This window comes from Silurus meridionalis, chromosome 13 (genome assembly GCF_014805685.1).
Source record: "Silurus meridionalis isolate SWU-2019-XX chromosome 13, ASM1480568v1, whole genome shotgun sequence".
Taxonomy (NCBI): domain Eukaryota; kingdom Metazoa; phylum Chordata; class Actinopteri; order Siluriformes; family Siluridae; genus Silurus; species Silurus meridionalis.
In genome coordinates this window covers 7,116,759-7,128,888 of record NC_060896.1, presented here as the reverse complement: position 1 = coordinate 7,128,888, position 12,130 = coordinate 7,116,759, and the positions used below count along the sequence as shown (strand labels likewise).

The window sequence follows — 12,130 nt, the reverse complement described above, 5'->3', positions numbered from 1 at the left end:
AAAACACCAGCTGTTTATATTTTTAGATATTCAAGAATTGTTTGAGATGATGGGGACAGGGGATGTGCCAGCCACAGTTTTGAATCAGTGGTCTTTTTGTCAATGAACATAAAGTGTTAACTTAAAAATGGTTTACTGTATAAGCTTGGAAATAAGGAGAAGGAAATGCATGTATCTGAGTGCTCAGTGCTCGCTGGCCTGAACTGCTCTTATACATGAAAGTTTTTCTTTGAACTTGCTCTCAAAGATTTTTGTGCACTCAGTTTTGTGATCATGCCCCTTGATACTCCTCTGTATCCTCCAACTGACTATCCACAAGATTCCATAACATGTTTGATGTTTAACTTGTATTGTATTCAAGCTGCAATAGTGAAATACTTCAGGATATCCATAATACTGTATCATCTGTTTATTAGACATAGATTAGATGATTAAATCTGTCTTTAATGTTTCAAATCTGATCTAATCACTGTTTCTCTCTCTTTTTCTCTTTCTCTCTCCTCCATGCTCCTGTATGGATGTTCTCCTCCAATAGGTGAGTATCATCTCTTCAACACTTGCTCATTGAAATGCTCATGTGACTGAGTGCCTTGTTACAATGTGTGAATCAATAGGCATTGAGAGAGTGCGGAGCTGGAAAGCAACGTGAATTGTGCTGCTGCTCACACTGTTAGCAGGTTCATGGCTCTCGTTAGTTCCTAGTGGGAGCAAAAAGGGCCTGGTGCTACGTGTCAATACGGTCCAGTGCCAAACAGGGATTACTGCATTGTGTGTGTGTGTGCAGTTCCCACAGACATCAGCGATTCTTCACATTATTCAGGGTGAACAGAATGACTCTGGCACTGAATCTAGGATAGCTATTGTAATATATCCTATTATATTTGTTTTAGTTTTTAGTTAGTGTCATGTCAATGGAGACAAGGAGATCTTTTCACTAAACTGTCCAATTATGTTCTCTGCAGATGTGACATTACATATCGTTCGTTCTCGGTATGTGTTTGCATAGCTGAACTGAGTACAATAGGCCTGGTTACATTTTCCTTGAAGAAAATGTACACACCACTTATTTCTTTGTCTGTTTTTTTTTACTGATTTATTTTAAATTCTTGTTTTCATAAGTGTGTTCAACTTCCCCACTTATCAGTTCCTGCCTGTTCTGCTGCACTCACAATCTGATGTCATCAAATCTGATGGCTGTTCAAATGAAATGGTTTTGAAAAATAATGATGTTCACTATCAGGTTTAACATGAATATCCCTCCAGATAGGAAGTGCTTTTAATTAGAGATAATGAATATTAGCAATGGCCATATATGTATATAGTGCACAATTTGTCAAACTCTCAGAACCAAGGACCATATAGCTCTTTGGCAAATTGTAGCCTAAGATACATACAAGGTAACCAGGTAAATAAGGTAACCAAATCAATAAGTGCTATTTTAACTACAATCCAACTCTACTAGTTAGGTTGTAATTGTTTTGTTGCTGCACACATTATGATAAACTCTTCTTCTTCTTCTATCGGCTGCTCCCATTAGGGGTTGCCACAACGGATTATCCGTCTCCATACCCCTCTGTCCTCTACATCTGCTTTTTTTAAACCGACTACCTGCATGTCTTTCCTCACCAAATCCGTAAACCCCCTTTTTGGACTTCCTCTTTTCCTTCTTCCAGGTGGCTTGATCCTCAGCATTCTCCTACCGATATACCCCATGTCCCTCCTCTGCACATGTCCAAACCATCTCACTCTGGCTTCTCTCACTTTGTCCCCAAAACGTCCTACATGCGCTGTCCCCCTAATAACCTTGTTTCTACTCCTGACCATCCTTGTCATTCCTAATGAAAATCTCAACATCTTCAGCTCTGCTACCTCCAGCTCCACCTCCTGTCTTTTACTCAATGCCACTGTCTCTAAACCATACAACATCGCAGGTCTCACCACAGTCCTATAAACTTTCACTCTTGCAGATAACCTTCAATCACAACACATTATGATAAACTACAATAAATAAATTATAAAGCAGTTATTATGCAAGCTAAATTGAATAGCATAAAAAAGCATAGCAGGCAACACAACATAACCTAACTGATATACAGTTATTAGGCTTTTTCATGAAATGCAATTGCTTATACTATTCTCATAACGAGGAGTGAAAGAGCTGCATTCACACCTTTATCTTTTGCATGTTTTCCCCTATACATCTTTCAAATTTTTTTCTGAATTGGGCTCCTAAGGGTTTAGACCTTTCTTTGTCATCCATAACTTTAATTTGGATAAAAAAAAAAAAAGAAAGATGATTAATATATTTTTTGCATGGACGCCCTGTGCCGCCCCACGGGAAGATGGCGTCCCGGTTCGGCTGCCCATGTCGCCTATGCCTAAATCTGGCACTGCCAAGCAGCAATTAAATCAAGTTTAAAACAGAGCCCGCACTCTACCCCAATTGTTGGAATGCTGATTATTTTATCAGTTTTTTATCCACTCATAAATAAAATGGAACAACTGATGTAGTTGTGTAAAAAGTAAGATATTTGACTTTGAAATGCAGTAAATGCGTTAGTAAAGTACAGATACACTAAAAAGTACTTAAGTACATTAACAAATTGTATTTATTTCGTTACTGTTCAACACTGTTACAAAATATTTTGCTCCAAGTGTAAGGGTTAGAACCATCTTAATCGATCTTTGATTTATTTTGTTTTCAGTAACAACCTTCACTTCACCTCATGATAGATCCAAAGTACACACCTTGGATGTGATGTCAGTCTATTACATGTCACCATCAAAAGACATATTCAGCATTAGTGACTGTTTAGAACTGCCAATCAAAACACCAGCATGTTTAGCTGCGACTCACACAGACACCGAGAGAACAAGCAAATCTTTTAAAAGAGAGTAACTGAAACTTAGGATCAAACCACAGACTTTAAAGCTGTTTAGCAACACCACCTGTGGTCTTATCATTCTGATAAATGATACATTTAACTGCCATTTAATTTAGCTAACCTGGTTTGACATATTGGTTCTATTTTTCTTTTGAATCTCCTTGTGATTATGTGATGTTAGCTGTGGGCTGATGTTTTCAGAAAGCAAATACAAATCACACAAATCCCTTGTAAATGAATAACTATTTCTTGAACAAATTATTTAATAAATATTTCTAATAATATGTAATAAAGATGACATGCACTATAGCTTGAATTTGTTATGTAGTGTACTGTAGCTTGGTATTTAGTAAAATGGTAAATATCTACTATACAGTGAACTGAGTGGACACTTGAAATACAATGAGGAGGGTTTAGAGTTGCTTTTAGACAATGTGTGTGTGGGTGTGTGTTTTGTTTTTAATATGAAGTGATACTACTTTTGAAGTAGTTCATGGCAGAAATGAACATTGCATTGAGAACATTATGGATGTCCTGATCCCATTCAGAAATAAAGATGATGTCATTATGATGTCAGAGTTAATTGAAAACCACCAGCAAGGGTGACATACACACGGAAAACAGAGACACTTGTATCAACGATCTCATCAGTGACCAGGGCACTGTAAGAGTGTAAGCTGAATCAGCCCCAAGTAGGACAGGGGAGTCATGTCCTGCGCTCCTGATGATGTCCTGGTCTCTGAGTTGGTGAGGGATAACTGTGTGCTACAGGGCTGTCGCTTTAAAACAAACCATCAGAGGGTGAAGAAGGGGGGTGAGAGACAGAGAGTTGGTACGTTCTATGTGGGAATGTTTGTGTTGGGTCAACCATGAGCCATTCCTGTGGGAATTAAAGCTTGCTGCTGGACAGAGAGAGACAGAGACAGAGACAGAGAGGCTGTAAGAACCATTTCACAGTAGAAGTTTCTTCGTTCTCCCGTGGGGCACTTAGAGAAGAAACGGAGTGATGAAGGACATTAAAGGAGCAGAAAGCGGTGCCTGAGGACTCTACCTGCTCGCACACCTGCACTGAAGAGGGATTACCTGTCCTCCACACCTGTGTGTGTTTTTGCAGCTATGGAGGCTGTACTTTTAAGTCTAGAGGAGAGTGTGTGCGGGGGGCAGAGTGTGTTCTGGGATCTGACTTCAACCGCTCTCAGGAGACTAAGACACACACCCCTTCTGTATAGTACTGTCTACCAGGTATGAGCTTCATACATGTATGGGTGTGTGGAAATACACAGAGATGAGCACTTAAAGAGCATCAGCCTACAGAAATATGATTTTTTTTTCTGGTTATTGTGTATGTGCTTGCACTGTCATGACGATACTCTGTTATAATTATTACACAAGTGAGACTGGCAGGCAACCAAAAGCTTTTTCATGTGGGAAGTTAATACAGCTGCTAATAGTTAAAATCCAGGGCATCCTCAGGACATTTCATGAGTTCCGAACAGTATTAGTGTTGCTATGGTGGCTTCTATGGATCTCCACAGGAGCCTTCAACTCCATCTAGCACAGATCAGTGCTGTGTGTGTGAGAGAGGGGGTGAGAAAGAAATCAGTATTCAGCCTGTGCTCCTCCTCTACCTTCTCACGGTGTAAGAAGAGCAGTCCAGACCAAACAAACCCAGAATTCATGAATTCAGAGTAGACCTGAACAAATAATGAAATGACAGAGAACAGGTATTAGCATGTTAATGTAATGGAAATAGGTCAACCTGTATATCATTTGTATAAATGAGTGTTCTATCGCATAGAAGTATAATATCCTCAGACAATTATCATTGAGATACTGTATGTTATTTAGTATTCACAGTAAAACAATAGAAAAAGGTATGTAGTGTGTGAGAAAGGTTCATATATGGGTAGCCCCTTGGCCTTCAAAGGAAGTTTATAAAGTTGATTAATTTAGCTAGTTATATTAAAATATACCTGATAAAAACGGGCTAGTTGCTCAGATATTAATTAAGTTAATAATTTGTCCTGGTTTTTTTTTTTGTTTGTTTTTCAGTTAAATCATTTGACCCTTGTTAACATTCTCAAAATTGTTTCTCTCCCACTGGAAGATAAGAACCTCCATCACTTGACAGATTTTTGTGGAATGAAATATGTCTGTACATTTTTACTAGAAAGAGTAATTATTAATATTTAGCTAACAGTTTCGCTAGTCATGCTAATGTCGCTTAAGCTTAAAGCTAGCATATAAGCAAAAAACTAAAAGTAACTATTTTTATGGTGTCAGATATTAGTGCAGGTAATTTTACATATGGCAAAATTAATCATGTGGGAATGTTGTGTTAACTTGTTAGATTGGTGTTTGTGCTGTTCGCCACTGGCTAGTGTTCAGAGGAAATAGCAAGGGCAACATTTATTGCAACTCTTGCAAAAGTATGGGTATAATCTGAATCATAAATTATCTAAATAATCATGTGAGCAACAAATGGTCAGAAGATACACACACAATAAGGTCTGTGTTATTGTCTTTTCTTCATCTTATTAGCCTTTAAGCTCTAGAGAACATACTGTGTGAGGAAAGGTGTATACAATGAAAGGAAGTTCCCTCATACACACACCCTCCCAGGCTCTTATAAGCCAGATTGAACTTTGACTCTAAAGGGGTCAAATCTGTGTGTGTGTGTGTGTGTGTGTGTGTGTGTGTGTGTGTGTGTGTGTGTGTGTGTGTGATGATAGATAGAGGCTAGTAGTCTTAATGAGCCCTATATAAGTCTTCAAAAGTTCACACTAGTGTCTTCTGTATTCTTTTTGAACAGCACTTAATCTCTCTCTCTCTCTCTCTCTCTCTCTCTCTCTCTCTCTCTCTCTCTCTCTTTCTCTCTCTCTTTCTTTCACACACACACACACACACACACACACACACACACAGGCAGCCAAATTCGACCCAGCAGGTACTCCTTGTGTGAAAAAAACTCCCTTTCCTTTGCCTCCTCCTTTCCTTTTCTTCTCTCACACAGCAACTCTTTCTCTTTACTTTCTGGTTTCTCTGGTCAGGTTCACTCAGAACTCCTCAATACACAGCCACTGAGATGTTTTTGTTTCATCCTAAGCTGCTAATTGCAGATCCGTGTGTGTAAAAAAGAAAGAAACTGAAAGAAAAGAGAGTGAGAAGGCTTATTCTGTCACTCAAAACATTTATAGTCTACAGTCCAGCTTCTGTGCACACACCTGTACACACCTCAGCTCTCCTGATTAAAGATGACAGTCAGGTTGATCCACTAAATTCTTTAGAATTGGAGGGATTAATGAAGAACTTATGTAATGTGGTGGTTTATTGCTTTTGAACTACTAACTGGAAGTTTTCAAGCTGATACTGAAAATCCTTGTGTAGATTTCAATCAAATTATTAAATAATGTCACACTTTTGATCGTTTAAATGCTTGTATTTAGGCAAATTTTATTCAGAAACAAGTTGTGTTTTTTTCAAAGTCAAGAATTTCCCCACATGAAGCAGAGCTGATATCAGTTCCTTACCCTAGAACAGAGATGGAAAGTAACGAAGTACAAATACTTTGCTACTGTACTTAACTAGATTTTTCTAAAGTATCAGAAAGTATCAGTACTTTTATTCACTATTTATTTTTTGGACATTTTACTTTCACTCATTAAAATTTTCACACAAATATTTGTATTTTTCTACATCTTACATTTTTAAACCAGGCTCATTGCTCGCCGTTTTCAGCCCATCAACTTATTTCTTGTAATAGCGCGGCTTTTTCGATGTACCACTAGTGTATCATTTCCTGGCTCACACACACCACAGATGTAGGGTAGCTTCTGAAGATAACAACAAGTAAGGCAGAAGGCAAAGAGATGTATGGCTAACGTGGATGAGACAGAGATTCCTGATCACCTGAATTTTTTCTCTGCTTGTCTTCTATATGGTGGCTGTTCAGCCTGGATACATTCATTGGGTAACACAATTTGAAATTCATTTGTATAAATATGATGTTGAGGTCCAGTTACCAGCGTGACACTAAAACAGTAAGTAGTAATGGCTAGAATGGCTTTTAACTTAAGTACATGGAAGAGTCCAAACTTCTTTACATTAATTTGAGTAAAAAATGTATATTCAGTACTTCAACCTTTACCAAAGTCATTTAATACATGAGTATCTGTACTTCTATTTGAGTTAAGGATGTGTGTACCTTTGCCATCTCTGCCCTAGAACCATTTGAGTCCCTGTAAGGACTTTTCTGCAGACCAGAAAGCATTAAAAAAGACAGTGTGAGTGTTGACGATGTAATGTTTGAAAATAAAGTGGCAGAGACTGGAGTGTTACATGCTTTCTGTTTTTCTACTTGGCAATGCTGCTATTGTCTTAATGATTTCATGAATAAAGAGAGAGAGACAAAGAGAGACAGAGAGCAGACAGAATACCAGGAAATTACTTGTTTTGTGAGTAAAAGCACGCACACAAGTGTTTTGTGTCTTCCTTATAATTGCTTGAAACATCACCTGGCCTAAAGGCTTTGGTAAAGTTATTTTTGTATTCACACAACAATGCAGCAGCAAAGAAAAATCATCTGTACTTTAATCACAGGGTCTCTCAAGTTGAGGTGTTAAAATGTTCTAGGTGTCACGTAGTTTGAGTAATTTTATTTCACAGTCAGTGCACTGCAAAAGAAACCAGGCAATCATCCAGAAACTGTAAAGCTCTGGTCAGAAGGTTCAGGAACATCTGTGGGAACTTTATTTATTGGACTTAATTGCAATTGCATATGTGTGTGTGTGTGTGTGTGTGTGTGTGTGTGTGTGTGTGTGTGTGTGTGTGTGTGTCAGTTTGCTGTGTTGTGATTAAAGGATGTACCTTTTTCCACAGGTCTTTGACACCAGTTTTATTGTGTCTGTCTGTGTGTGTGTGTGTGTGTGTGTGTGTGTGTGTGTGTGTGTGTGTGTGTGTGTGTGAGATACATGGCTTTAGTTTGACGGAAATACAACAGTGCTGGCTGATGAATGGGCCGTTCCCCTACAGACTCTGTAGACTCCCTGGTTGACACACAGACACAGACACACACATTGACACACACAGACACACACAGCCCTGAAGATCGAATTGAATGCACACATTGCTCAAAGCCATCAGTTTATCTCAGTCCACATGCTCATTCCAATGTCTCCGTCTCCAATATAGCAGGATATATTTCCCTGTGTCTGACAGAAACACGGCGGTCTGCCTGGAGTATTCTGAACTTCTTGGCTACGCAGTCCATTTTGAAACTTCAGCACACACACACACACACACACACACACACACACACACACACACACACACACACAGAGTGAAATACACACTTACATTACAACACAGCTGTATTTATCAGCCATGGGATTTTCCCAGAACATAGTCCTATGTGAATGCACATTCCTTTGCTTTTCCTCTAATTTGTTTTATTAAGTTAAAATGCTGTTAGTGTGTGTCAGAAGTGTGTTTTGGGTGGTCAATGTGTTTTAGTTCCCACCAGTACAGTGCCATCTACACCAAATACTGCACACATACTCACACTCCAAGTAATTCCTATGCTTTGACTCGCATTGTGGCTGATACAAGTGCATATCTTGTATGCAAATGTGAAGAAATTAATTATTAGGTAATCACTAGGCTCTGTTCTCATTTTGCTTCGTGTTGGGAATAAAAAGAGAAACTGTACACATCTGCTTATGTCTAAATACTCTACATGCTTTTTTTCTAACGTTCTTCCTGTTCACACACATTGGCTGTGTACTCATCACCATCTACCCCTCCTCTCTGTACCTCCATCACCATCTACCCCATAAGTCATAATTACCCACATCATCCCAACCCAAGCTGACTTGCTAAAATAACACAGTAAAATGTTACATATACATACACCATATAAACAAAAATGTATTGGGACACCTGACGTTTCCATCCATATGTGTATCTGTTACCACAAAGTTGGAGGAATTGTATAGCATGCACACATTTTTATTGGATGTCTTTGACATTTTCTCTTCACTTGAACCAGGAGACCCAAACCTCTTTCAGCTATGAACAAAGCCAGCTCCATGAGGATATGGTATACATGGTTTGGAGTGGAAGATCTTGTGAGTGGCCTGCTGTAAAGCACTTACCTCAGCACTATTGAACACCATTGGGATTATTTGGAACACTGGCTGCAACCCAGGCTGCCTCACGCCACATCAGTATCTGATTTTACTGATGCTCTTTTGGTTGATTGAGCACAAATCTCCACATGCAAAACTACTACAAAACCTAGTGCAACCTCTTCCTAGAAAAGTTATCCCTAGAAGACTATTATAACAGTAAATGGGGACTAAATGAGGTATGGGATGTTCAAAAAGCACATATAAATCTTATGGTCAGGTGTCCACAAATATATTCAATCAATATAGTGTATTTGGCATCCTAACTAAAGATGCTCAGGCAGTTACTAAAGGTTGGGATGCCATTTTCCTCCTTCTACACTGACTCATGGGCACATACATACAAAGCGGGCTAATAACTGACACACAGTAAAGCCTTACCCTATAAAGAAAGATGGGTTTTTTCATAATTCATAATTGAGCATTTTTTATTTTAAAGGTAAAAAGTAGAAGGTACAAAGAATGAATGTATGGTTGCCAGATCTTAACCTTAAAATAATCTGTCTTGAATGTTTTTTCTAACATTTTCAACATAATAGATGGTTTTCAATGAACAAAAAAATAAACCTATTTAATTTTTCCAGAGCTTCTAAAATGTGCACCATGTCACTGATGCACAACAGTTCATACAGTACAGCTAAAAAATCTAATTACCATCTATAGCTATCTTATTATTGTCACCATGTCAGCTGTTAATTCACAACAATTTATCATAATCAAGAAAAACAACGGACCTGGCAAACTGCTAACAGCACATAACCAGACAGACTCTTCAGAGAGCCTCTGTTCATCTGTCACTTTGGATAAAAAGCTTTTACCAGAGTTTAATATTAGGTATCCATGATGTACCATATTCTGAAAAATCAATAAAAACAAAATGTATTTTGTATTGAGATTATATGTGAAAATGCATGGTATTATATTTACACTTCCACTCAGATGCTGTGTTCCTGGTGCTAGAAAATGTGAGAGCATAAATTTAATATCAAAACTTGATTTTCTAAACTATAATTAATTTATTATTTTGATATGCATTGTTAATTACTAAATATTCATACGGGTTTATATCATACACATTCTTCTTTAGATTGTTCACCTACCTGCTCTGGACATCCCCATTTTCTTGTTTTCTTCTTCTTACACTTCGTAGTTTGTATCTGATCTACATAGACAGCGCATGATGTCATGGAGCCGACCTTCACCTTGAAATGTGCTCCTGATGGCTGTAAGGGCAGAACAGGAAGTGCCCCTGATATATTTCCCATTTCATTTGGCTAATTAAATCATTTCACTGACCTCTCCAAATGCTGATTCAAACCAAGGCGAAGTGTTCACCTTCCCTGTAACACAACGAATAATTAAAATACCATCATAGCAGTTTTATACAGAAGCACACTCCTGACCCGGTGTAATCCAAGCTGTCATTTGCAACTGAATCATTAGAGTCACTTTCACTCGACTTCCTCCCTGCAGGAACACTATCTGAAACACTGCCTTCACCTGTAAATTATTCACAACACACACACAATGAATAAGTTACTAAAGCCTTCTCGCTGATTACATAGATGTGATTCTGCTTCGTAATACTGTGTGTGTGTGTGTGTGTGTGTGTGTGTGTGTGTGTGTGTGTGTGTGTGTTTGGGCATATACTGCACAATATCACAACTTTTTCACCTAAAATATATACACTATATTGCCAAATGTTTGCAGACACCTAGCAATAAGTATTGTATGTACTTTTTTAGCATTGCATTCCACATTTAGTCCCAATTTGCTCTTATAATTCCCTCCACTCTTCTCGGAAGATGTTCCACTAGATTTTGGAGTGTGCTTGTGGAAATTTGTGTTCATCAGCCACAAGAGTGTTAGTAAAATCAGGTACTGATGTAGGTGAGATGAGGAGGTCTGGGGTGCAATCAGCTTTCCGATTCATCCCAAAGGTGTTCAGTAGGGTTGAGATCAGAGCTCTATAGCAGGACACTAAAGATCTTCCTTTACAAAACATGTAAACCATATCTTTATTGCGTGTGCTTCGTGATGATCATGACTAAATGACGATGAAGAGAAGGAGAAAGGCAATGTTGTTTATGTTTATGATAATGCTGATGAAAAATAGATGGAGAATGCCTTTCCCTTATCCAGTTTCTGACTTTTTTTTGTGTTTTCTTGAATGGGACTTTTGTTCAAACCTGACATTCCTGATAACAAAAATCTTTTGTAAAAAGTCCCTACACAGAGAGAAGCTTTTACAAGTTTATAAAAATGATCAAAACACTTCACATCTTATTCAAATCTGTCTTTGTTTTTTATTTAGAACACAATCCCAGTAATATATATTCATATTCCACTATACATCTCAATTGCCAATGACTCATTCTTTTATTATGCCGTGTCACTTTATATCCATTTACAGTTAACATTAATACGTTGTGTAATGTATGTTCCAGGAGCTAAAACATGCCAAGTTTCTGACTACTACATGTTCACATTTACATAATATTAGGTCAAGTATCGTTTTATATGGCCACTCTGTGCAACTTTGGTCAAAATATTGTGAATGTTTTCTTGTGGAAAGGGCTGATCAGCACAGCTCCATGCAGTTTCATTTGACACTGATGTGAATTTGAGGTAAAGTATTTTCCAGCCATGTATTTTAAACAGATTGACAGTTTATATTATACTAAAGTGTGAAGACTCTTCAAGCATTATATCAACTATATATTAAGCAGCTAAATGTAGAACTGTCCCAAAAATGACCAATAACAATATCATTTTAGGAGGCAATTTAAGTCTAGACTACTTCCCCAATGAACAGGCATTTTTGACCCGTTAATGCTCACTAGGCATTTTTTTCAATGAATGCAGCAAAACCACCGCAGTGACAGTTTTCATGTTTGGACCAGATTAATTACTCTGAATATACAGTATATTATTTATATATATAAAAATAACATTATTACTTGAGTTAGACTTAAAAAAGTGGTTCAGTGAGGAGGCCAATCAGAGCAGAGTGTGCGTTTGTGGCGTTCTGGGTGAAGGTTTCCAGTAATGTGAGGTCGT

At 37.9% G+C, this 12,130-nt stretch overlaps 1 protein-coding gene across 8 annotated transcripts in view; it reads left to right on the top strand.

Annotated features, from left to right (window-relative positions):
• The window catches only part of frmd4a (FERM domain containing 4A), a 133,757-nt gene that overhangs the window by 57,617 nt on the left and 64,010 nt on the right, over window positions 1-12,130 (top strand). The window contains exon 1 of one of the 8 annotated variants that reach the window (XM_046864202.1): window positions 3,549-4,127. The exons of 4 other annotated variants lie outside the window; for them this stretch is intronic. In XM_046864202.1, the coding sequence (XP_046720158.1) occupies window positions 4,002-4,127 (126 nt within the window). In that variant the 5' untranslated portion in view covers window positions 3,549-4,001. Of the gene's footprint in view, window positions 1-3,548; window positions 4,128-12,130 lie in introns of those variants that run through there. 3 more of the 8 variants (XM_046864201.1, XM_046864198.1, XM_046864197.1) reach the window with 3 other exon arrangements.